Source organism: Varanus komodoensis, unplaced genomic scaffold, assembly GCF_004798865.1.
Source record: "Varanus komodoensis strain SLA01 unplaced genomic scaffold, ASM479886v1 scaffold2, whole genome shotgun sequence".
Lineage (NCBI taxonomy): Eukaryota > Metazoa > Chordata > Lepidosauria > Squamata > Varanidae > Varanus > Varanus komodoensis.
Window position 1 is genome coordinate 21,502,585 of NW_025335568.1, and position 27,193 is coordinate 21,529,777.

General features: G+C 41.5%; 1 protein-coding gene across 3 annotated transcripts in view; it reads left to right on the top strand.

Annotated features, from left to right (window-relative positions):
- NPNT (nephronectin) overlaps positions 1-27,193 on the top strand; it is a 73,074-nt gene that overhangs the window by 14,411 nt on the left and 31,470 nt on the right. Inside the window, exons 3-5 of one of the 3 annotated variants that reach the window (XM_044428626.1) lie at positions 14,567-14,659; positions 21,877-21,969; positions 26,703-26,822. In XM_044428626.1, coding sequence (XP_044284561.1) covers positions 14,567-14,659; positions 21,877-21,969; positions 26,703-26,822 — 306 coding nt within the window. Of the gene's footprint in view, positions 1-9,537; positions 9,589-14,566; positions 14,660-21,876; positions 21,970-26,702; positions 26,823-27,193 lie in introns of all 3 variants that reach the window. The other 2 variants (XM_044428624.1, XM_044428625.1) reach the window with 2 other exon arrangements.

The window sequence follows — 27,193 nt, forward strand, 5'->3', positions numbered from 1 at the left end:
GGGCATTCTGTGGGCAGACAGAGTCCCAGCTCCAACCTCAGCATTGCTGCTGGAAACTGACCTGTCTTGTGGCCATCTAGACAATGTGTAGCAGCGATAGAGCATGTGAGCCTGCCTGCCCAGTCGGTTGATGAGCAATAGTTCTCTGTCCTAAAACTAGAGTCGGTGTGGTGTGGTGGCTAAGAGTGCTGGACCAGGGCTCAGGAGATCCTGGGTTGTAGTCCCTCAGCAGTGATCTGAGTCAATCACTGACCCTCAGCCCAACCTACACCATAGGGTTCTTGTGTGATGAAAAGGAGGAGGATCATTATGTAGGCCAGCCTGAATTCCTTAAAAGGAAAAAAGGTGGAATATAAATAAATAAATAAATAAATAAATAAATAAATAAATAAATAAATAAATATCAGATTTGGACAGGACACACTCTCAAGCAGAAGATAGTATCAAGTAAAGGTTGCTTCTCAGGAGCCCTCCAAATAGAGGACTGTCCCCTGGAAAGGATAAAGGAGGACACCTGGCCATCCAGGTAACTGAGTTCAAGTAATGCTGGCCTGGCTCACAATCTCATGATTGTTAGCTGCCCAGAGGTGCTGTGGCACGATGGGGTGGCATACAAATGTTTTAAATAAATGAATTACTGCTCTGAACTTTCTGTTCCTGATGGTGAAATTCTTAGACATCCTTCTTTATCAGCCACCTGGACAGTGCTGTTTGCAGTTTTTAAGTAGGTTTTCAGTGGTAGAAATGCCCTTAATAACCTATGTCCCTAAACATGACAAGTGGAAGTAGTAATACAGAGCAAGCACAATTTAAGTTTTGATATCCTTTCAACGTTTATAGTCACTGCAAACCTATTCCCTCCTGGTATGAGGAAAGCCGTGTTTCTGATATCAAATAGAGCATCAGTGTCACATGAAGTACTAGTTCCACTATACTCAGTACTAGTCAGGCCTCATCTGGAGTACTGTGTCCAGTTTTGGGCTCCAATGTTTTAAAAAGATGCAGAAAAGCTGGAAAGGGGTTCAGAGGAGGGCAGCAAGGATGATCCAGGGACTAGAAGCTTAGCCCTGTGAGGAAAGATTGAGTGAAGTGGGCATGTTCAGCCTCAAGAAGAGAAGCCTGAGAGGTGATAGGATTGCACACTACAAGTACCTGAATGGCTGTCACAAAGAGGAAGGACAAGATCTCTTCTCAATCATTCCAGAGTGCAGGGCACATAATAGTGGACATAAATGATAGGAAACCAGATTCAGGCCAGATACCAGGAAAAATTCCCTCCCTGTCAGAGACGTATGGCAATGGACCTGTTCCCCAGTGAGGCTGTGGACTCTCCCACACTAGAGGCAGTCAAGAAGTGACTGGACAGTCGTCTCAGTGAGAGGGTATAGCTTTGTGTCCTACACTAGCAGGGCATTGGCCACCTTGGAACCTTCTGACTCTACTATTCCGTGTTTCTATGAAAGTTATCCTGAAGGCCACTGAAGTGTGGCACAAGCATGGGGACAGTCCTTTCCCAGCTCTAAGCTTGAGAACACAGGAGTGGTAATTATTATATTCATTTTATTCAGTCTTAAAATAAATAAATGTTCACACAAAGTTTAACATATGGAACATTATATAAATATTGTATAAAATATATTTGTGCCTCACCCATCTCTCAGCAAGAAGAGAAATTATGGCATTTGCTAGTTCATATGCGATATACGGATTTCAGTTTTTCTCTTCATGGAACCAACCTTACTTTGCTGCAGAATTTTTATTTTACACTGAGCTTGCTCCCTGTGATGGAGTGCCAGTGCAGCGCTCTGAGATTTACTTCGCAAGTGTCAGTAATATAAATCACATCCCCTGGCATAGCAATCACTACGGGCAGGCAGGAGACCAGGGTGAAATGGCAGAAGAGAAGGAATGTCACTCAAATGCTAATGCCCACATTTCTGTGCTCATTTTCATGGTATTAACAAGCCGAATATGGGAGGCTAATTTTGCACTGAATTGAATTTTATATGTGAATTGCTTAGAAATGTTCTTATATTAAGTGACATATAAATCATGATCATCTAATGGATGGAACAGCTTCTTTTGGCAGTTCCTTAGTGTAGTTTCCTTGGAAGCATGAGGGCTTGCTCCTCCCTTTGTGCACCCTCAAATTTGCTCGGGAGGGCAACGAAACCCTCTGGAACAGATATTTGGGCAGCACAGAGGGCTGGAGGAGGAAAGAGAGAAGGCGGAAATTCTGACACACAAGTGTACATTGGGATTTCCCCCAGTGTATTTTAAACCTAGGCACTAAATTGGAGCCAGGTGCCATGTCTACTACTAACAGAAGCTCACACAACACGACAAGAACCGGATGTATGTATCTGTGTGCAGAATGTGTATAGCATACCCAATCAGTAAGTGAAACCCATTCAAGATAGTACATGAGGGTTTGGTGTACACCCTTGCTTCTTTCCTAAAGCTTTAAACTGCAGTCCTTTTAATGTATTTCCTACACGGAAAGCAATTCATTGTAAGAGACAGTGTAAAACTTGAGTGTAGGTCATTCCACATGATAACTGCTCATTTCACTGCATTTGAATAACAAAAGTGTTTTTTCCCAACATGTTTAGAAAATAGGGCTCAATGCTAGTAGAAAAGCTAGAAGGCACTTTTTTTTCCAAGTAAGGTCTTCCTGTGTTGTTCGTCATTCATCTCTAGCGGTGCATGTGAACTCTTAAGGAGACATTTCCAGAGCTGAATGTAGCAGGAAAACATCCATTGTCAGTGGCCGACAGATCTCACTACTGCATAAAGTTCATTTGGCCTGCTTGCTCACATTGTGTTGGACTGTTGAGCAAATGGGTGGCTGTATGTATTCTGTGAGTGAATAGGCCAGCCCAATGGGAAATTCCAGGACTAACATTTGAAGCACTCAGTAGCAGCTGTGCACCAAAATCTGCACCAAAATCTGGATGAACACAGTGCATATGAGGGGTCCAAAATCCTTCTGACTGCAATCCCCCAAATGCTTACTTGGGAGTAAATCCCATTGAGCATAGTGAGACCTACATCTGAGTAAGCAAGTATAGGAGTGCCCCATTAATCTAGTCCTACTTTGGCTCCTTTAGATAGGACTGGATCTTGCCCTCTTCAACATCCTGAAGGCTATAAAGAAGTCATTTTCCTTTGCATCAGTGGAGAAACTGTCCCCTTATTAGGAGCCAGCAATGCCTGGAATATGTTAAGTGTTCAGATGACATACATGGTGTATTTATGTGATGCTACTGCATACTGAATGTGATTACATTAGGGTTTTAGCATGCCAAACAGTTAAGAAGCAGGGTGAATGAAAGGCTACTTTCAAAGATAGCTGCATAGAAGACATGATGGTTATATCACATCTGTGTTGTTTTGTCTTTTTAACTGGTGTGGGATTAACAGTTCCAATCAGTTTATCTTCAAAAATGTGCATCTGTTTTAAAGGTCATGCACTAGAGCAGCTGGCTGGGGATGATGGAATTTATAGTTCACATCTGGAGGGTTGGGGAAAGCAGCAGCAGTTAATGTAGTTATCCCCCAATTCCAGCTGGGGAACAGATTGTGATACACATGGGGTTTTTCACCAGGCTTCCCAGTTTTGAACTCCCATCAGCTTCAACCAACATGCTAGGGGTCAGGAATACTGTGTGCTAGTCCAAGCATCTGAAATCCCCAGGTTGGAATAGGCTGTTTTCAGTTTTCGCCACCATACAAGCCCATGCAGCCAGTTTTTATAAAGGCTAGGACACCCACTTTTTTGGCATGTCAGAGAACTGATGGAATAACATCCTTTGTTTCCTTCTGTAAGAGCATAAATTTCATTAACAATAAACACTAAATTCTTGCAGTTTGCTGAATGGCAATGCAAAATGCTTCACAGTTTGCTGAGAAAAGAGCAGTCATGCTCTCATGATATCTCTCTGTGCACACAGAACTCATGGAGCAGGAGAGCAGAAGATACTTCTGAGGTTCAGTGGGGGAGAATGGACCCTAAATGTGCAGAGATTTGTGGCCTGGTGTCTGTCTCTCCACAACATCTCTTCTTTTTCTTTCCCATTAGATTCCAATTTATGATCTTGATTATGTTAGCAAGAGACTAAGAACTAAAGGTTCTTAGCAAGGTCCAGTTAAGACCTTCTCGTTTGGAGTGTGAGTTCTCGCCCAAACCAGCAGTTGATTCCAGACTGTATCCCCTTTGTCCATTCCCCACCAAAGGAAATTGGCTCCACCCTCGGGCTGCAGGTCAGCTAAGCTTCCCAACCCTGCGTCTTTGTGCAGTTCAGATTTGAAGCCTGCAACATCCACCTTGGCTTGCTGTAGTTTGGGAGTTTCTGCACAGAGCTTGTAGGTGCAATCAGGAACAAGAGCACTCATACAGCAACTGTTTGCATGTAGGGCCTATCCTCACTTGATATTTATATAAGAAGCATGTTTCCATTCCTGTTTCCATGTATTTGTTCTCCATGTCAACACACTACAAGAAGACAGTTACATGTGTACAGCCGGTTCTGGAGAGTGCTGTGCGGGTTCTCCCATGCAGCTGACCCAACGATCTAGCTAAGCAAATGAGGCTGCCAACTAGCCCCATGCAAGTGAACAAGCTTTCTGGAACAATCCCAGTTCTCTGTGGGCGCATGGTGCAGGGGAAAGCTAGTAATGTGAAGTTGTCTTCACGGAAGCATTTCCTAGTTAAACTGTACCTTCACTGGCCTTCCTGGAATGTAGTTTGAAAAATGGTGGCATAAGCGCATGTTGCTTTTCTGTCGTTTGGTAAGATGAGCCTGTCTGTGGCTGGCCTGCATGCTCGACTGACGCTTTTTGTTTACACACCACCTTTAACAAGTCAAGCTGTGCTACATGTGTGATGTTAAAGCTGGTTTGAATGGATCTGAAGGTAAATTTTCCACAGAGCTGCCCAGAGGTGCTGTGACACAACTGGGTGGCATACAAATGTTTTAAAAGATAGATAGATAGAGAGAGAGAGAGAGAGAGAGAGAGAGAGAGAGAGAGAGAGAGAGAGAGCAAACAGCTCAGTCTCAAGGTTTAAAAAAATGTAGTCTGATGTTTTATAAACTTGAGCTGGCTTTGTTCCAGTTATTTTAATAGGATCGAGGATGCTTTACCCTTAGAACATGGAGATTTGTTATGCACTTGAGTATCTATGTAGGGATGAATGCAATTTCTACATGATATGTTGCAGATAGTTGTAGTTAGTTCCAAAGAGTTTTGTTTATGGCTAGTACAAGGCTTTACCAAACATTTAAAACTTACCAACTGTTTCCCCAGCCATACCAACTATTTGGTGGTGGGATCATCTAGTGACACAATGTATAAGAAGTTTGTGGTTATGTGCAAGGATTGTTATGCTGGCTGAAAGGACATAAAGGAGAAGATCTTCTTTGCCTCTTACTACATTCCCTCTCTGGTATAGCACTAGTGCCACTTACCCATCGAATCCATCTCAGGATGAAGAAGGAGGAGGAAGATGGTTAGTTGCCAAATAGGGGGTTTCTTCTGCCTGATCACTGGGAAGGGCTTATGGTTGGAACATAAAGGTTTTGCCACATCCAGACAACCAGGCATAAATCGAGAAGTGGAACTTTGGTTCCATTGCATGCCCATGTTCCTGGACATTTAAGATAGCCTTGTCATTTATTATAGGTTTTCTATCATGGTCTTCAGAAGGCATTCTCAGATTGGTCCACATAACTCCTCTGGATGGTGGGAATTGACCTTAGCAGATCAGCCTCTGTTCCTAGATTGTTCCTTGCCCTGTTGGCCAACTTGGATGCTCAGTTCTTACAAACTGGCTAGATTGGCTTGGTGAGCAAGAAGTTTATCCACAGGCAATGATCAAAGTTTAGTAAAACAAACTCATTGTATTGATTGCTCACTTTAACACAGTGGAACAGCTGAAAGCCCTTACAATATTAATCAGATCAGCATTCTTCAGTCTCTCTCCGCTGCTGTCTAACAAACTGTAAAGAATAAATCTTTCCCTGCAGTTTTTGTAGCTGTGATCCTAAATGCACTTACTGTGTAAGTGTGTCCTGGGGAGTAAATCCTGTTGGTCACAATGCAACATACTTCTGAGCAAACATGCACTCTTATCAACATCTATTTGAGAAAAGTCAGCAGAATCCATGTATCTAAGAGTGAAAGCACAGCCAGTTCCCTGTGCATTCTGGTTTTAGCCTTTCTCGCTTGGAGGCATACTTTCCACATTGATTCATCTGCCAGAGGCTTCTGTGACAGGTTCTGGGATAGTCTTGCCATCCAGATGTGTTTGCTTGCAGCTCCTTTATTCCCAGTGTCCATGCTGGCTGGGAATGATGGGAGTTGCAGATTAGGGGAGGCTGTTCTTTTTCAACTTCTTTTTCATTGTAAAATTTCAACAAGACTCAATAAAACAGAACAGAACAGAAAAGACTGCTGCAGGGGGCATATCAATTAATCAGGGCTTCACTGTCTCCTGTCCTGAACCAAGCGTACAGCTTAGAGAACATCAAACACAACCCTAAGGCTATGAATTGCAGGTAAAGCTCAAGCACCAGTGGGCAAAAGTGTTTTTCAGCTTCAGGGATGCTTGTCTTTTGTTACTGATCTTCTGAGGAACTTCTGATAAGCTTCCTGGGAACTGGCACACAGTCTGAACTTCACTGCCCTGATGGTTAAAGAATGAGAAATAAAAATTACTTCTGAAGCCAGCATTGGTAAAGTGTCTTTGATCTTGCAAATACAGCCTTATAACTGGTTGCTTTGCTTAGCCAAGTGCAATTAAACGCTTTCAGTAGAATGCACATAAGAAAGATCTGGGTTTGCATAGGCGACTGCCAAGGGTGTTGAACATGCTGCTTTAACCAAGAGCTTTGCATGGGTCTGCCTTCTTGCTGCAGCTGCAAAGAAACAATGCTCAAGAGAATGCTGCTCCTTAATGCTTTGGGGATAAAACCATATGCTAAATTCTGCCCTCTCAAATGATTTATGCTCTTTCTCATGCATGTTTCTATTTAATTGTGGGGATCGTTATTGGGTGTTGCCCACAGAGGTTCTTTCATGAGTTTCAGCTATCATGGGGTGGGGAAAACCATTAGTTGTTTTGGTGGAGAGGGATTGTTTTTCTAAACATAGATGCAGTTCTGTATAACAACTTTAAAAGCTCTAATCTTTCTTTCTTTCAGTAGAAATCAGATTTGGGCTTTGATGATACCCTGGAACCAAACACTCTCATTAAAACTATTTGATATAATTTGAGACTATTGTTTTTGTTCTTTATATTTCAGCATGTGAATCTTTAGATGTGCTGTACTTAAAATACAGAACTGCATTATTGTGTTTCTGTGGGAAAATGAGGTTCTGCCATTTGTTATTTCTTCCATAGTGTTCATTTAAAACTGCACAATGTCTTCCAGCAAAACACTGCAAGGGAATGCGCACTGTGCATTAAGGGAACAGTATCCTTTGCCTTGTCTATAAAAATTCACTTCCCCACACAAGATACTTGCATCCTCTGTTTTTCAATCCAGGCAAAGAGTACATGGTAGCGACACTGGGCTTTCAGACTTGTTTTGTGATGCCTGTCCATTGAGGGCATTGCTCGGGCTTATGGGCCAGCCCAGAATCTATGGAGGGCCATGAATCTTTTACTCAAAACCAGGAGTAGCCGTGGGGGCTAATGCAAGGGGCAATCTTCAGAGGACATTGCAGCCCCAATCCTCCAAGATCCAGTCAGAGTGGCAACTGAGCACATGGACAAGAAGCTTTCTTTCATGGGGAGTGAAAGTGTTTGAATGAATTCATGGGTGGGGGGAGACACACAACTGTATGTATTTTTTCCACACCTGTTCACAGCAATTACAAATTAATTGTAGCTGAGGAGGAGCAAATGATTTAGGACAGGGGTGTCCAACCTGCAGGCCATGGGCCTCATGTGGCCCAAGAGGGCTATGGATGCGGCCCAACATAAAATCATAAACTTTAAACATTGAGATCTTTTTGTGATTTTTGGGTGGCTCAGCTGTGTGGTTCTCAACCATGAACTTCACAGATGGCAACGTTGCACTGTGACTTCCCATAAAATAAATGCATGTTTGCTCTTGCTGCTTGCACTCACAGTGGTGGCAGCTATCATGAAAATTCTGCACAAACTTTTTTTTGGCTCGTCAGTGTTCATTAGCGCATGTGTATTTAATGTGCGGCCCAAGACCATTTTTCTTCTTCTGATGTGGCCCAGAGGAACCAAAAGATTGGACACCCCTGATTCATGATGATCTGAGTGTGACATGCAAATTAATTTTAAACATTATTTTGTCTGATATGATATACATGGGACCTTATGGCTGGTTTTGCCATCTTGAAATTGTAAATAAATCCTAGTAACTATTTTTAAATTTAAATTTTAAAGATATCAAAATAAATTATCATATGTGAATTTTATGCAGATTGGTGTCCTGTGGACATGACCTTAGATCTTTTAGGTCCCTGCTCTCCATGCAAAATGATACAGAAGATGCAAGTGGGAGCGAGAAGGGAGAGCAAATGAGAATCTTAGAAACAGAATATGAGGAGAAGAGATTTAGAGCACGACCTACCATGCTTAGCATGCCCAGTCAGCATTGGTTGACAGGAGGTGCATTGTTGTGCAGGGGCCATTTTCAAGGAAGACCACAGCTCCAAAATCCACCAGCATCCGTTTTGCATGGCAATTAAGCACAGGAAAAAAATATCTGAGTTCAGGACCAAGGTGGAGTTTGGGTTAGGGTTAGGGCCTTTCACTCATGCAGCACTATGATTAACTTTTGTAGCAAACACACTTGATCTAATTTTATAGCAAACATCATTTATCTAATTTGGTCTGGGGCCCCAATGTCCTTTTCTTTCATTTGACTCCATTGCTTGGCCTTCTGCATCTCATTGGACTAATTACATTAAAAGTACTGAGGAAGGACTTCTGAATGAAAAACTAGCCTTAATGCAATACATAAACAGACAAACAGTGTTTACACTATTGGTTCATGCCTCTTACAATAATCTACTAAAGTTGAGGTCAGTTAAATCAAAGTTAATACATTGCTTTCCTGTCATTGGTATGAAATGATATGAAATAATGTGATGGGTATGAAAGGATACTGTCTCCTTAAAGGCAAAATGCTTGTATTATTCTGGAGAAAACTTTGCATTTGAACTTGGGAATGGGACATATTTTTATCACTAATCACTGTTAAGTTGGAATTCTTTGACTGGAGGAGCAGAAATAGTATAATGTTGATCCTTTTAGTCACTTTTATAGAGTATGTTTCTATTTGCAAGCATCTCATAAGAAGATAGTGACATAAAATATTTCTATTTTTAAATGTATCCCAGTTTATTTTTTTTTATTTCAGAAAAAAATGCTTTGAATGTTGAATATGTGTAATTCTTCGGGAATGTAGCAAGTTGATAAACTTCCAGCCAAGTCCATCCTCCTTGCAGGGAAAAAAAAGCTGGAATTGCTTTTTATGGACATTTGTTTTGCAGCTTTCTACATCTTAAGGCAGAGAATAGCCAGGATAAGGTGCCAACCCAAAGGTTAGCTGAACATATTTCTTGAAATAATTTTGGCACAACAGTGTTTTGGAGGTATGACCTCTACAATCATATCTGGGGCATAAGAACAATATAGAAAAACTCAGAGGAAATATGAATGTAATTATTTTATGTATTATTCTAGGGTGTCAGAAGCACTTTATGGAGGCATTTCCTTCTCGCTATGGATTGAATGACTAATGTAGATCAAGCATGACATTATTTTCGATCAAATCCATAAATATTGATGCAGACTTACCATTCAAATGATTTTTATTATCTCTGAAGCTCTGAACCATTTGTTTTCTACATTTAGAATGGTTAATAATGGTTTTAATAGTATGTTGACAAGTTGCTGTATTTAAAGGGATTATTTAACTGCCACTTGAAATCAGTGTGTGCAGTGCTGGATGTGCAGTGCAATCCTATACACACTTCCATGGGAACACAGTGCAACTTACTTTTGAGTAAACATGTATAGGATTGCACTGCACCAAGTTTACTCAGAAGTAACTCCCGCCTCCCCCAAGTTTGATGGGGCTTTCTCAGTGTTGGCCCAGCCTTTCTGCTATCTGTGACTAACCTCAAGATGCTCTCCCCAGTCCATTTACAAAAGCTGATCAGACTGGGAGTGGATACCAACCAGACAGTGTGGTTGAGGAAGAGGCCCTGCTAGCCAGGACTTTCCTCCTTGTTGTGTTTCTGGGCTGGGAAAACCTCTGCCGAAACCCCGGAGAAACCACTGATGGGCAACACGGAGCAAGATGAACCAAGTGTTATAAGGCAATGTCCTCTGTTCCTAACCCAAGGCAGCACACTTTTGCTTCTAGAGCACCCAACAGAAGCTCCCTGGGTGATGTACAACACAATGACAAAATGCAGTGAAATACAGTACAAAAGATAAATGATAGAATAAACATCATACAAGAAATTAAAACCCAATGTAAAGAACCAGGATGGGTTTGTGCAGCTCAGCCTGCTAAAAACGGCTGACAATATTGCCTCCCCATGCTGTTTAGAGCAGTTAAACGTCTCAGTATAAAAGTCTGTGGATAGTACTGTTGATGCCCAGAGTGCCTAAGTGTGTAGATTAGGACTTGTGGTGCCTCCAGAATTTGGGGGCCCTCCTCTTTGATGCCGATGGAGGTGGCCTTGTTGGTTGTGTTCAAGGAAGCCCTCAGGTGTTGAATGACGCGGCCTCATAGATTGCAATTGGGAGAGGTTTTGCCATCTTGAGTCACATGGGACTTTACAGGTTAAAACCAGCACCTTGAATCTGGAATCATGTGTTTGGGAACATATAGGCAGCGAATGTGACCTGGCTCCCCCCATCCGGATGGAAGGCACACGGTTGCCACTGAGTCCACCGGGCCTAAAATAGTAAAGAGAGGTCAAGGAAGACTCCCAAGCTATGAACCTGCTCCTTCAGGGAGAGTGCAGCCTTACCCAGAACAGGCTGAACACCCCCGTCCAGTCAGAGGAACCACCTGTCAGCACATCTCATTCTTATCTGGATGGGTTGCTGGCCCTCATCCAGGGTGTTATCCCAGCCAGGCACTGCTTTAGCACATCCACAGCCTTACCTGATGGAGACAAAAAGGAGAAATAGCCACAGTTGTTAACATATCACTGCAGTCTAAATACACTTACCAGGGAGTAAATTCAACTGAGCACATGAGCAATTACTTCTGAGAAATGTGCTTAGGATCACAGTGCAAGGATACCCAGGCAGCCACCTCCTAAGTCTCGACCTGGCTGAGAAAGCTTGTCATGTCATGTGCCCTCAGAGCACAGTTGCTAGAACATTTCGCATCTGGGCCCTTTTACAACTTCTACGAGTCATTTTCATTGTTCTTTGAACTTCTGGAAAGGGGAGCAGAATCACGTGTGCTGTCAGTGCTTCTAACCTCCACACATTCACTTGAAGAGCAGAATGGATATAGCTGCCACGTGTACAACTATATAAGCATGAAGAAACCATTGGACACGTACAGGTGCCCACACAGAGACTCTGTTCTGAATGTGTGAGGAGTGGGAGCCAGGATGCCTGTCCCCCTCCCTGTGTTGCAACAGATGCTGCAAAAATGCACATTTTATCTTTAAATGTCAGGCATCCTCTCTGCAAGGGCGTGGTAGCCCAGTTAGCACTCTTGCAGCTTTGGCCATCTCCTCTGCCCAGTCATTCTGTGCTCCAGGACACCATTCCGCTTTCTGAGCAATGCGGAGTCTTTATTTTTATTTTATTCCATGTGGATCTTACCTTTTACCTCTTGCAAGGAAATCAAGGTTGCTTACATAGTCTTTCTCTGCACCATTTAATCCTGGCATGAACCCTGTGAGGTGCATGAGGCACAGTGAGCATTACAACCAGGTTGTTTCCTGCTGTTCTGTGCTCTCAAGTTGTCTGTGCTTTATGGAGACCCTATGAATGAGTGCCCTCTAAAATCTGTCCAAATGAGGAACATGAATCTCCCACATCCTGCTCTGCTACCCAGAGCACTACACCACACTGACTCTTCTGAGATTCACCCACACCTATCAGTTGTACTCCTAGGGTGCTGTGCCTGGAGATGCCATCGCCCAAATAATTGCAGAGAATACAGATCAAAGTTGCCCAGGACTTCCTAGCTCTCAGAGCATCCCCTGCAAAATAAAATAAAATTGTGTGATGCATCCAATGCAGCGGATTGATTTCTTCAAGCTGCCTTCAGACAGCATATTGGTGTGCCTAGCATTTGGGAAACAGTGCCCCTCTCACTTTGATGTACGAGTAATTCCACTGAAGTTTCTGGAGGTTTTCCAGTATTATGTACTCTACTAAGGAATGTTTGCCATATATTATCTTGATGAGCAATATAGATTTACTGCTACGCAAAACGCATGTAGCTTAAGCTCTAGGCCAATTGGGCATGCACAGTTACAGCACATTTCAAAAATTACAGCAATGTGTTGTTTGCACTGACATGTTCATATACAGTTCTAATCCAATGCCATAAGGCAGTAGGTAATTGAGAATCTATTTGGAAACTCAATGCCTGCTTTATTTAAAATAGCCATAAGATTAGTTCTCCACTAGATCTCCCTGTTGCATATGGAGGCATGTGCGCAGCATTTGGCACTGTCATTCCAATACGAAACAGGAAGGTTTGGCATATTGAGTTGGTTAAAGATTAAAGGCCAACTGCCCATAATAAAGGTCTGTGAAAGCACATTAAAAACATGCACATCTAACCATTAAAATTGCTGCATAATAAAAAGGTTTCTTGAATAAAGCAGATGTTTTATAAGGTGATTTTAAAAATACACATTTAGTAAGAAAGTGTAAATGCAGAGTTTGCCCAATAAGGATTGTTATATCCCCCCTCCCCTGATCAGAAAGAGCGTCCATTTTTCTGAATATTACAACCTCATGCAACTTAATAATTGCCTTAGGCTGTTGTCACACTGGCCTTTTGGGATTGTGCTTCTTCATGCACTCACATTTTATAAATGTGAGCAAACTTTTCATGGAGAATTCAGACAATGTCATTGTGAGCCCAGTGCTGTGGAGCTATTTTTGGCAATAGAATGCAATTTCAGTGCCAGCCTGTCTTGTGGACATACAAAATACTATTAAGGCATTTAAGCTGTTTTTGCATTTAATTAAAAGCTTCCCCCTTGCAGCCTTGATACTTCCCCCACCTTTCTTTCTATTTGGTACAGCTGTAGAATCATTTATGGATTGCTGCTAGGGCTCTAATCATAATGCCCATTTTCCTAGAAGTAAGCATCAATGACATTTGAGCATAGGATTGCGTGGTTATTCAGTTCCTTTCCTTGGACAGCTTTTATCATTGGTTTCTTCATTCCCCACCACTATTATTTTTTGTTGCAAAATATAATTAGAAAGCCCATAGGGAGCAGGAGCTAAATTACTGAACAATTCCCCACTAATGCCACATGATTCCGAATAACAGGCAGAAACTGCAAGGAGGAAACTCTTGATTAAAGCTGCAGGGGACTTTTGCTAAAAGGTGCTTACTTCTGAGTAAACATAGATGGATCTTGACTGTGGGAATTCTAGAAAATATGGATTCGTACTAACAACAGAACTGCCATTTTATCTCCAATTCTAATGCAGTAGTCTTCAGATGTTTTGGACTTCCCTTCCCATCTGTTGCGGCAGTGGTCAAGTATGATGGAAGCTGTAGTCCAAAACATCAGGCGGGCATTGGGAGGGTTGGCCTCAAACGTGAAGGCAACATTTGGTTAAAAACACAACCTTTTATTTGTTGTTGCATATAACCATAACAAAAATGTCCACGCTGTTTGCCTTTATTGATCTGTGAGGAACATGAACTGGGGTGAGTTACGCACAACTAAAGAATAAAATAACCTAATAATATGATGATTTCTAAGTGTTGAAATGTACATACATTTGTACGCTCTCTCTACAGACAGACAACCCTTTCTCCGCTTTAAAAAGTGACTGTCACCTTCACACTGTAGAGGTGTATGGCTTCTTAATTGGCAGTCCTATCCACATGTATCTGAGTATAAGCCCCATCCAACTCAGTACAGCTTTTGAGTGGACACATCAAGGATAGCACTGTTAAAGTTATTTTACTACTAAGCTGTTCATTAGTAACTTAAAGTAAACACTGTCAGAAATTGTAGTTGTACAATGCATTATCTCAATCCACATATTAAAATTAAAATCTGCACTTTATATGCATTGCAAATATCCTGTTAAAATGGGAAAGCTGTATTTTTACATATATGCATTTAATAAGTATTCATTGATATGTACGGATGCATTTTTAATTTTTGTTGGGATTTCAAGAAAAAAGAAAGGTTAGTTTTTTTCTGCATTTGTGTGCATTTTAATTCAATTCCACACAGCAGAAAGTCACCTCAAGTTAAAATGCATTGTTAGAATTCAATGCTGTCTGCATTCCAGATAGATAGGAAAAGTCATTTTCTTGCCGTTGTGTGTTCACAGCTGTATGTCAGCCTGGATGTAAGCATGGCGAATGTGTCGGACCAAACAAATGCAAGTGTCACCCAGGATATGCTGGAAAAGCATGCAACCAAGGTAAGAAAACAACGCAAGAACACAACAAAAAAGCAAGTTTCTTCAAAGCACCGTTTTACGTAAATCTGAAACTTTAACTGGTTCATTAATGCAGAAATTGAGGAGCAGGAGCTACATTCCCATCAGAGAGTTTTGTTCCTCAGAAAAGAGAACAGGAGCAGCAAGTACGATATTGCTAGTTTCCCAGGTGACATCACAGACTGATGTTTGCAGAGTCATGGCTGACCAATATGGTTTCAGTTGTCACCTTTCAGCAACAGGACATTCTCTTCTTTGGACATTCCACAAAGGGAGGGCAACAAAGTGAAAGCAGAGGGGGGTGCTTGCTCTCCTCCTGTGTTTAGTCTCACAGGTGAAGAACAGGTGACTAGGGCAGAAGCTATGGCCATTTCTTAACCAGCTTCAAAAGGTAAGGAGGTGGAGCTGTACTAGTGGAAACCTTCTATGAAGCCATGGTACTTTTCACACAGTGGAATGAGCAGGAAATTTCTTTCTCAGATTGGCATGATTAGAAGTTGCTTTGTGTGAATCCCAACATAAACCTTGCTCTAAAATATTTAGCAATTAACTGACTCTGCTTTTAAGGCAAGTCAATGTTCACTTTCAGAGATACATAAAAAAGCAAACCTTTGACTCAAAGTTCTGGTTTTGACGTAGGTAATAAGTATCTTGCTTTATGAAAACTAGGGTGGAACTTGCAATTCACCAAAATAGAGTCCAGAAGAGGATACAGATTTGTATTTAATTCATATTTACTGATGCATATGTTCATGTCCAAAGTCAGGCTCACCATTAGAGCAAATTATAAGGCAATCCAAAAGCAAGACAGCAGGAATGGCAAATAATCAAGTGTAAAGGTTTCACGCCATTATGGAACAGGTGAAGGCAGGAGTGACGAAGACACAAGCACAATTCTGACCATAAGCAGTGAGCTACAATGCATAGTCCAGAAGCAGAGTCAAGTGGGAGTCCAACTGTTAATATCATTTAGGTCCAATCACAAGGCAAAGTGCAATACACACACACACACACACACACACATATATACTTTAAATAGATATACTATCTCTCTCACCCTAATGAAGAAGGCAACCAATGATTCTCCTAACTAGCTCCAAAGTATTGATGGGGAAAGTATTTCAAGCATCTTGCTCTCCCTTCTAATGGCTTTTTGCCTGTAAACCAAACTTGGACTGGTGACACCTTCAGATAGAAAATGCCTTCAAACAGATCACTGCCCTCTGTAAAGTAGGACATATCACTACCCTGATGAAAAACAAACTAAAGTCTACATGCAGCATTACTCCTATATGAAGGAGAACCATTGAAATGAATGGATCTTAAGTGAGATTGGCATTGGATGCCATTGATTGAATACAGCCCTCTAATTCTTTAAAAAAATCTTCCCTCTTGAGTCTGTGCTAGCAACTACATGAAGGTGAAGAATCTCTTGCTTTAGATGGATCACTGTTTTACAGGTATTGCACTATTTCCACTAACTTATCTGAAAGTATTAATTTATATAGCTGAGCACTCCCAGGTATTTAAGAAAGTCACGGAGGCTGGGTATGTACAGCATGACAATCCATTGTGGGTTGCTGCCCATGATAAATTGCTCTGTCTTTTGAACCAGGTCTGCTTTTCCTTGCTGGCTTCTTGATGACCTGCCAACAGTCCAAGGGTTGTTGTAGGGATGGTTGTACTCCTGTCACCAGAACCTGGGCAACAGACACCATTGTGAATATAGGAAATTGACTGCTGAGCTTCTTCACAAGAGTGGCAAAAACCCCTTGCCAAGCAACTCCTGGCCAACTGCCAGTGCCAGCCAGACCCAAAACCGCATCTGACACTGACTTACCCCTCCCCATCATGTCTCCCGGGGAAGACCAAGGGGAGGAAGTATCAGGGTGAGCCCATTCTGACTGTTGGGCATGCCATGGGTTGTTTTGATGATGGCCAACCACCATGGCTTCTTGTCGGGGTGGTTTAGCATGACGTGTGAACATGTTCAATCAGTATCTTCAGCTAATTTTGATTAAGATTTATTTAGCCTATTATGGAAAAGCAAATGAAGGTTAGAGAAAATCTGCCAGTTGAGGATGGTAGTGCTATACAGAACTGTATTCCCTGAAAGTTGTTAATCCTTGCATGATTTCTAAAAGCTTAAAATCCCTAACTTATGGTATACTAATCCTTTCCTGACAGGTTCTTGTAGGATCAAAGGTCCCCTCTTCCTGGCGTCATTTTCTTCCCCTTCTTTTCCCTTTCTCTACAAGTGATGTTGACATCTGTAGCTGTCTTACTTTTATTATATAATGTTATTTTCAAAACTGTATACTACAAAAGCACTACAGGCATGCACCAATTAAAAACATCAGCTATATGCTTTCTTTCTTGTAATTCTTTTGTTAGTATGATGCTTCAGATTAGACTATAAGATTTTCTTTACCTCTAGGCATGTGCATAGATGTTTGTTCCTAACAAGATTTAATTAAGGGAGGACTCCTTCTCCATGATTTATTTCCCCAAACTTCCAGTTTCCTTCCTAGGTCCTAGGCCTCTCCATTTAGAGTACTAATAATACAACATCTTATACTATAACCTGTTGACAATTTTCACCTTAGTTGTACAGTTCCCATTCATTTTGATGCTGAAGTTACCAATGAATTGCTCTCATCAAGATCAGAAATGTCCTATTTCTCTACTGGGCTGTAGCTGTAGGACCAAACTAGAGGGACAATTCCTTATACATCCCCCAAAATAAGTTTGCAGTCCACAAAAGCGAATGCAGGTTTCCATAATATTTTAATATGCCAGTGCACAGGTACAAATTTAGGTTATAATCATGACTGCATGCCAAAGAAATGTGGTAGAAATTCAAATTCACCACAGTAGTGAGAGCTGTGAACAGGTGACCTGTGTACCTTGCACAAGGTACTGCCCAGGTGCTGCTGATGGGCAACTTCAGGGCTGCTCTTGCATTTCTTCCTTGCATGTCTTCATTCTTAAGTGGACTTGGACCAGACAACCCTTCCACTAAAGGATCCTTCCTCAACCTGGCACCTTTCAGGTGTATTGGACTGTTATTCCCACTATCCCTAGTCATCAAGATGGCACTAGATCAGGGAAATCTGACTAAAAGATGCCTTCCAATAAATGTCTGTTCTTTGTAAAGCAGGAAATGTGACTACCCTGCCTAAGTGCTTTGCTGAAATTAACATACAGGTGTTTTAAATTACAAATACTGTAGCAATAGATGCTATGCAATGAGGGATTTCTTCCCCGTGCAAATGGCAGCTTTGCAGGAATGCAGCAAGAGGAAAAAACCAACGTTCTCCCTGGGTGACTTGGTGATTCTGTTAATTATCGCAGAAACGCTGCCAGCAGCTGATTGCATTTCATTGTTTAAAAGACCTGTGTGTTAGATGCAAAGGCTCCTCTGATTCCATGTCTGGTTTGGCCTTTCAGGCTCTTTGACTGAATGCAACTGGTATGTATTTCAAAAGGGATTAGGGCTACTTAATATTACAGCATGGACAAGAGTCAAAAGATACCACTGCAGGTTGATTGGCTCTTCTTTTAGAAAAGTGTTTAAAGAGCGTTCCCATGTCCGCAAAAAGGGCAGCACGACATGTGGTAAATATGTGCCCTGGCCAATTTTGGCTCCTGGGAATCTGTTGCCATGTGTTTTAAGACATAGAAACTTCATTCCAATGTTATGGGATTGCTGCATTAGAGAAGCATAGAAACCGGTTTGGGTATTCATAACTGGCCATATAACTTGGCTCAATCTTTGCATGGAGGTCATAGTTTGAACCCAAGATCACCATTCATTTATCAGATATAAATGATCCTGTGTGGAAGGAGCTCAGTCTTTTAGAGCAAGAAAGCATGCTGGCAGAAGGTGCCAAAAAGCGCTTCTTCCGCCACCTCCCTCTGCCCTCTCTCTGTCCTTGCTGTATTTTGCTTCCCGCTGTTCCCAGTGCTTGCTGGGATGCAGGACGAGGGGCATTTTGAGATGAACTGCAGGTAGACTAAGCATTACTCACCTGCATATCACAATTGCCTTAAAAATGAGTGCATCATTCATTCTGTTTTGTATAGGATGGGAGGAAACCTGCATTTAAACAAACCCATTTATTTATTTATTTGCTTGCTTGCTTGCTTACTGCTTTTTGTAAACCATTCACAGCAATCAAAGTTCTCAGAATGGTTTATATATAGTTTGAGCCTGAGCAGAGAATAGCTCTCTTGATCCATAAGATGAAATGGCTTTCATTCCAAACTTCTTTCCAAGCTACCTTGTTAACAGGGACTAACATCCTACTTGACCAGATGAAACTGTTGTCTCTCTTCTAGTCCTGACTGTAGAGTGGGGTTTCTTTTTTATTTTGCTATACTGCATTTACAAACCAGTTTGCATCCAAAAACTCAAGCTAGTTTGATCAGTATTGCTGCCTTCAGCTTCTGCTGGTTGTTCCCTTGCAGGTGAGTCCTGTCTCAGAGTATGAATGCCTTTTCCTGGCCTGGAAAGATCCTGCCTGATCATTACACCTTCATTAAATAAATGTTCTGTTGCTGGCAAGGAGCTCAGATGGAATTGTCCAGCTGTGGAAATGGCTTTTCCATGGTGCTATAATCCAGAAGGCTACTGGGTTGTGTATAATAGAGAAGTGTGAGTGTATGTTTGTCTATAACCCATCACTCCCTTTCTCTCTCAAACATCCTTGTAAGGAAACTCCATTTTGTAAGGCAGAAAGTTTAACCTCTCCATTTTCTTTCACTTCCTGTGGACCCAATAAAGGAATCTTGCAACAAAGCTCTGATATTTTTGTCACCAAGGAAATTAATTGATAATGCTCTAAAGGCCAAACCTTTCTTCTAAATTCTCCAATTTTCTCCAAATTATCTCAGCTGAGCTATCAACATTAAAATTACTTCACTCATCTGTGAGTTCTTTTTAGTACATGATAACATGTGCACAGAAGGATGGAATTAAGGTTGGAATCCAATGGGAATTTACCTGGGAATAAGATGATTGAACTCAGTGGGCTTTAAGAGAGAAGACATACTGGCTATATCAGTCCAAAGGCCAGTATTCATTTCTCACAGTAGCCAACCAGCTACCCATGGGAAGCCCAGAAGTAGTGCATGAGTGCAATCATGTACCCCCACTTATGTTCCCCAGCATAGAGGGCATAGTGACTCCAGTTCTGAAGTAATGCATAGCCATCATGACTAACAGCTATTAATAGCCTTACCTTCCATTAATTTTTCTCTCCCATTTTTAAAGCCACCCATTCTGGTGGCCATGAATGCATGTAAACTTCCTTCCTTCTGAGGTAGACTTCCTTCTGTATATACATGCATAAGATTGGACTACGAAGATTGGATTGCTGCCTTTTGGATCCTGGCTGAAGACAGTGATTTAGAACTGGGGGAAAGGGAAAGGATATTAGGAGGAAAGAATCCACATGCAAGCAAAAAACACCTCCTTGTACCTATGGATTCTCTCCTGCAAGTATGTACTCCTACCATACATTTGTGGTATGAGGGAAACACAGGAAAGAGAATTTTTGTTATACCTTATCTGTTATCAGAACTTCAGATTGAAAAAAAATAGGTCCATGAAAAATCGGTAGTGTAATGCCTGTTTTGGGAAAAAATAGTACAGAAATACAGAAGTCCAGACAAATGTCCAACAATCAGTTGCCCCTGTGGTACCTCCAGATGTTTCTGGACTCCCATTTAGAAACTTAGAAACATAGAAACAGTGAGTCGGAAGGGACCTCCTGGGCCATCTAGTGTGACCCTGGCTCCAGTGGCTCTGCTCATGTAATCCCCAATATGTCATTGCCCCATCTTTCCTTGAACAGTCTCACTGACAAGGCCTAAACCACCTCCCAGCCCATCCCATATCCTCAGGGTCCTAATCATCAGGAATGACATCCAACCATTACCTGTGGTCCAACCAGCTTCAGGAATGGTCAAGGTTCATGGAATCACAGCAATATCTGAAAGGCTATGGGTTTCTCAGCCTTGCGAAAATGTCACAAACAAAAAATTGCACTGATTCAGAACTCCATGTCTCTGCAACCCTGCAATCATTATGCATTTATTGTAATGCTGTCAGGACATCTTTCCATGTAGAAAAGGAAATGATTAGGAGAGGCAGTTCCAATATATGAATGGGGCGACAAGAAAGCCAAAGACTCTGCTGGGGCTTTTATGCCCAGAAAGCATTGCATGAAACAGATGCATCCTTTTTTTTTTTTTTTTTTTTCTATCTGAAAAGTCGTTCATATAGCTGTTGAAAAAACTTGCATCCACACATGAAGAATTTATTTGGGCTTTAGGTTTTTAGTTTTAAATAATCATTTTGATGTTATTTTTTGTATTGCTTGAATGTTTTCTTTTATATCTTTGTGAGCCACCTTGGGGGCCTTAACATAATATAACTTCTGTAGCTGATTCTCTGGAAGACCAGTTTTCAAACTTTCTTCATTACCTTTCTACATTGATTTCTCTGCCAAAGAATCCATGTGTGTCTTCTTTGGAACTTTTGCACATTTCCAAAGACCCAGATAGATTTTTGACCTCATCCCTTAGTGCCTTGAACAGGGTTTGGGGGTTCTTAATGTAAATATTCTTTTAATTACTCTGCTTTTTCTGTTTCAATAGTCAGAGCTGTCTTTTCCATGACAAAGTTATATGTGTTTATTTTAGTGGCAATTCCACTATTTATATTTATTTTTATTATTTAAATTTTAATATTTATTTAATTTAGTGGCATTCCAAATAAGTCAACAGAGAGGTGGGAAGGAGAGTGGATTCATGATGGACACAAGATTTAACCAGTCTGCTTTCTGTACAGCCAAATTCCTGTTAAAACTGGAGAAACTAGCTGCTCCAGTCTCTTCAAAGGCATATTCACCTGTCCAAAATAGGGGACAGAAGATCAGATCTACAGAATATCGACCCCTCATGGTTCATATGTGTAAGGATACCCTAGGATTCTTTTGATTGGGTTGAAAAGACCATGCTGCATATTCAATAAAAATATATTTCCCTACAAGCTAGCTGTTCCCTCTCTCTCCTTCTCTACAAATGCAATTGATGACTCTTCACTGATGGTATTTGACATAAGAAGCTGCCATGCCGTTTTACTTGGTCTAAGCCTTTTGACATTTCTTATGCCTTCTCCTCGACCTGTGAAGCTGAGCATCTGTATGCAGCCTCATATGACTGGCCCAGTGAACCACCCTTTTTCAGCCCTCTGGATCATCACGCAACAAACGTCCCATGGAGGGGTGAGGAAAATCCTTTGCTTCAGGTGGTTTGGCCCTTCCACCTGCACGGCTTTCAACCCACGGTCAGACCTCTTGCAAGCGTGCTGCTGAACGGATGGCGAACCTCTTCTGGCTGCCCCATGCAGTATGACTGGCATGCAAAGCAACTGAGCACTGGCACTTGCCTGAGGCTGTGATCCTCTCATCCTGAAAGGCTTGACCCTCCGTAATTCTCTCTGTTTCCTCCTGTGGTCTCCTTCTGGCTTTCAGATACATGCTGCCTATTCTAAGCTCCTTTAAAAAAAGAAAATAATGTTGCTTGCTTTGGTAGGTTTCAGGAACTGACTTACTTGGAGTGAGAAGTATAATTGTACTTAATAATATCTGGGTGGGGATTATAATTGTACTTAACAATTCTGGGTGGGGATAGCATTCTGCTATAGATAGGAGTATCTGTGTTGGTATGTAAAATGTACTGTGAGGTTGGCAATGTGTTGTGCACACAGCCATGCCGCTCACACTTTCACATGTCTAATATGGGTATCTATATCTGGAAGGGGAGCAGCAGCTTGCCCTTTGTCTGAGGTTCAAATGCTGGCATTTCCAGTTAGAAACATAAGTGGAACATAAGAAGCTGCCTTACACTGAATCAAACCATTGGTCCATGTAGACCATTATTTACTACTTTGGCCACAAGTGGGTCTCTCTCGCTCCCTTCCTCTAGGCTTTCAATGGCTTTCCAACTCAAAGTTTCGTTATGTGAATGCAAGCCAGTCAGACTGGCTTGAAAGTACAAATGAAACGTATTGCACAAGTCAGTAACAAATGAAACCAGTCAAGTTAGAATGCTAATCATTAAAGAAATGTGACCTATTGGATATCCCTCCAACTTTCCAAACTCAGATTAGGAACACTCTGCCTTTAAGATGGATCTTCTTCCTTAAGAGCCAGTGGATTGAAGTGTCTGAAACTTCTCAGCTAGTCCGCTCCCTTAAGCTGATGCCAGACCCTGGGATCAGTGGTGCTTGCTCTGCCCTTCTCATTATCAGACTTGCTTTGCTTTCCCATAACTTAAGCTGGGTGACTCCAGGATATCTCTTAGTCCCTTGGAATTGGACCAAGAGATATCCTGGATTGACTCCATTGGTTATCTTTTAATCCATTAATTTAACTGGCAGCTCAGCTGCAGATTCCAGCCCCTCTTCCTCATCTGACCCAGACTGTTCCCACAGCTCTTGAAGGCTGTTCCATAGGAGCAGTGGATCCAATCTGTTCAGTCTCCATTCTCAGACATCCTGCCTGAGAACATGCCATTCAGAAAGGACAACATTCCTGTAAGTTTCAGGGAAATAAATATCCCCTACTTACTTTTAATCTTTTATTACATTTACATGGCACAATTTCCACTCTTCCAAGGAATCTAAGATGGCTTGTAAAATCCTCTTCCTCCTTACAATGTTATCCAAACAACTTTCCTATGAGCTTAGGCTTGGGGCAAATGACTGGCCCAAAAGCATTCAGTGAGATTCATGACTGAGTGGGGACTAGAACCCAGGCTGCCAGTATGGAAGTTAGTTGTTAGAAGAAGGAAAAAGAGGGGTAGGGCACCTCAGCAGGTGCTAGGAAAATGTTCATAGGTCTACATTGCCTATGCCAGTGCTAACATAATGCTGCATAATTGACAGGGCTCATTCAGCAATGGTAGTTGTTGAATGGGAGGGTTGCCAGATGATGTCACCTAAGCACGTGCTTCTGTTAAGGGGAAATTCTCATGTGTCAGTCTTTCTGGCCTGGATCCTATGTTGCTGATCAACTGTGATTATTACCTCTAGCGGTCAACCTGTGGGAAAGATCTTCTCACTAGCATTGAAGTTCTTTGTTGAATGGAAGTTGAGATGGTACAAAGTATCAGATATTCCTCTCACACTAGCCTTTTAAAAAGCTTTATTCTTATACCCCAACACTGTTCTCTGCCCCTTTTATTAGTGCACAAATGATCTGCGGAGTGGGATTAGGGGAGTCCCTCCTGATTGAAGGTAGACTCTAGTGGGTGTGTTTGTGCACCAGCCAGCAACTTGTATGCAGATGCAGCAGCACCTGAGCCACTCTTGCTGTGTTAAGGGTTCACTCTACTTATCTTTCTTCTTGCAATGCAGTGTCCTAGCTTAGCAGCCTGCACTACTTCTACTTTTCTGAAGTATCACAACACTCAACCTACTCTCAATGCTTTTCAGTATGCAACATGATGGTGACTATTTTCTTGTGTTGTTATTGGTTCTCTTCCCCCTGTCCCCCTCCCCACCCCCCAATACCCTCACCTGTATAATTTCAGCAAATAGTGTCATTGACAAATTGGCACAATGGAACAAAATATCAGCAAGCTTCAGAAATGGGGCTTATTAAAACCTGTCTCAGACCCCATCCACCATTTTTAAACAGACCCAGAAAGAATGAGGCTGAATTGTGAGCAATGTGAAAAGATTCTGGAAGCCTTTGCAACTGCAACTTTCCATTTTAGAGAATACAAACTCCTGAGGTTTCCCCCCATCTTTTCTTCAGAGAGTGTTCTAAGTGAAATATTTAGAAAGCACATGAAATAAGAACTAGAAGATATATTTCCTGTCCTCTTTCAAAAATGCAGTATGTATGTGCCAATTCATTAATAGTCCTGGGATTATCTAATATGCTCGTCTAACACTAGCCTAAACTTGTTCCGAAATCACTAGCCCCCCCCCCCAAAAAAAAAACGTGTAAAAAGAACCGGTGTGGCTAAGAGGTTGATCTGAATGCTGACCTTTTTCATGGATATGACTGGATTTAGAGAAGCACCTCTGTCTCAGCAACATACCACCTCCCCTCTTTGGAATATCAAAACAACTGTACTGCTTGAATTTGCAGATATGTTGGCATATTTTTGAATTATGTTATTGAGAAGAATAGGACAATAATATCAGGAGTAATTTTATAATAAGACATTTTGTGGTGAGATTGCATGTGCACTGATGTTTCCAGGTGTTGACTGCATTGATTCAGTACACCTGACATCAGACAAGTATGCAAAGACTGTGCCAGTTCCCAAGGCCTAATAAAGTCAGTAGAGGAATGACGATTAAAAGAAGGACTGCCCAGGAATTGTACAAAATCCCATGTACCATAATGCCTGCATTTTCTGGTGTTGCACCATACAGCTAGGATGTTGGGAAACAACTACTTTCTGTATGCAGCTTAAGCCCTGTTTATGGACAGCATTTTTCTGAGAAATCCTGATCTCATGGGTAAGAATTCCAGTGGCTTTCCTTCTGCTGCTATGGAATGGGAAAATAGTTATTCTACACAAAAACTTTAGTGCAACCAAAGGAAAACGGAGCAGAGCCAATGAGAGAAAGATGAGTGAGGAAAGATGTCTGAGGAAAAACCTTGAAGAAAAGTTCAAATGATGAGACGTGCCTGAAAAAATGACAGATGTCCCATAACAGTCCCAAAAGATAACCCTAGTGATTGATGACTTCCTTTTCACTTATCTATGCACAATATTTTCCACCCAAGTCAAGAGCAGAGCTCTTTCAAAAGTAATTTTAAAGCGCCTAAACATTTTCCAGCAGATGTTAAGATTAGGAGAATAGAGGGAATCAAATGTTTATTTTTATTTTTTTTATGAAATTGTGCTGGAGTTTCTTTATTCAGCTTTGCATATTGCTTTGTCTGATGAAAGGAACACCAGTGAAGCATGCTAATCTGAACCTAAGCATCCTCCAACTATTTGTGATTCATTTTTCAAAAAGTGCATCTTAAAGTGTCAAAGGTATTAAACAAGCACTGTAGGTGCTTATAATGACCTGCTGCTGAAGCTATTCAGTAAAGCTGGGAAAAATATTTATTACGTGTTGAATTAAAATTCAACAACAGAAGGAATCTCAGTAGAGCAAGGTATTAATACATTTCCCGGCACAAACACTTGAAATAGACACCCATGCTTCTAAGACCACACTGTAAATAGCTAGTCAGTACTGTTATACTTGTCTACCAAAATATACCAGATGGTATCCTATCCAGTGCTCTCTAGAAAGAGTCAAACAATACAAGACATAGAGTGAGGTTCAGATTTATTCAGCTCTTACTTTAAAAAAGAAGGGGCAAAAACATCCTACCCCATCTACTAGGTGTGAATTATGTGCTTCATTTAAGATCTGCTTTCTTTTGATACCCTATCGAACTTTTCTGAATGCCATTTTGATAGGAATGCAATAGTGCAGTTTAGCCATGCAAGTGTACTAAGGACTCAGGATAAAAGATCGACCCTCCACCCTAAAAAAAGATGTTGGACAGTTTTCTCTGTGTGTTTCAGAGGGCTACTGAATCATGTCCTCATTATTTTCAGCTCCTGGCCTCTCCTGCTAGCCAGCTTTAACACATCTTGGCACAGACCTTATCCACAATTTACAGTAAACCTGTAACCTGTAAACATTCAGGTGACTAAACTGGCATGGGGATTTTGCTGTTGGATGGGAAGGAGAATGGGCTTGGGAAGGGAGTGTACAGTCTCAGTGATGTGGAGGGCATTATGCACACATGGTCATTTTGACTGCATATAGGGGGATACATTGCAGGAACCATTTTGGCTCCAATCATGATTTCAGCTTGGACTGGGCTGCAAAGAGAACCTAATTGCTCCCATCTTCTGGAAATTTAAACATGCTAACATGTAATGCCTGCTTTGTTTCTGTTTCCTCCGCCAACCGTGGTTCCCCCTTTAGATCTCAATGAGTGTGGATTGAAACCAAGGCCATGTAAACACCGGTGCATGAATACCTATGGCAGCTATAAGTGCTATTGTCTGAATGGCTACATGCTAATGCCAGATGGATCATGTTCTAGTAAGTCAAGACTCATCTGCTTTGTTTTTAAAAATGTTAATCTGTCATTTGAAGAAAAGTTATATAAAAGCACCCTACCCCATATACAAGATAATGGATAAACTCCACTAGATGCAGAAAGAATATATTCCATTAATTTTGCTATCACAACATCCAGGAACATGAGCTTGCTCTTTGACTCACCATGGTCACATTAGGGAATCGGTGGTATAGTTCTCAGGAGGGACCATGTTTGCCTGACTTTGCTTACCATACAGTATAAATGTAACCCACTAAAATTAGGGCTGGCTTCTCTGCTTGGATATGGTAGTCTTCCCCTGAGGTCAAATTCCTGCTTAATCTCATAAAAGTGAATATTTGGAATACTTCCA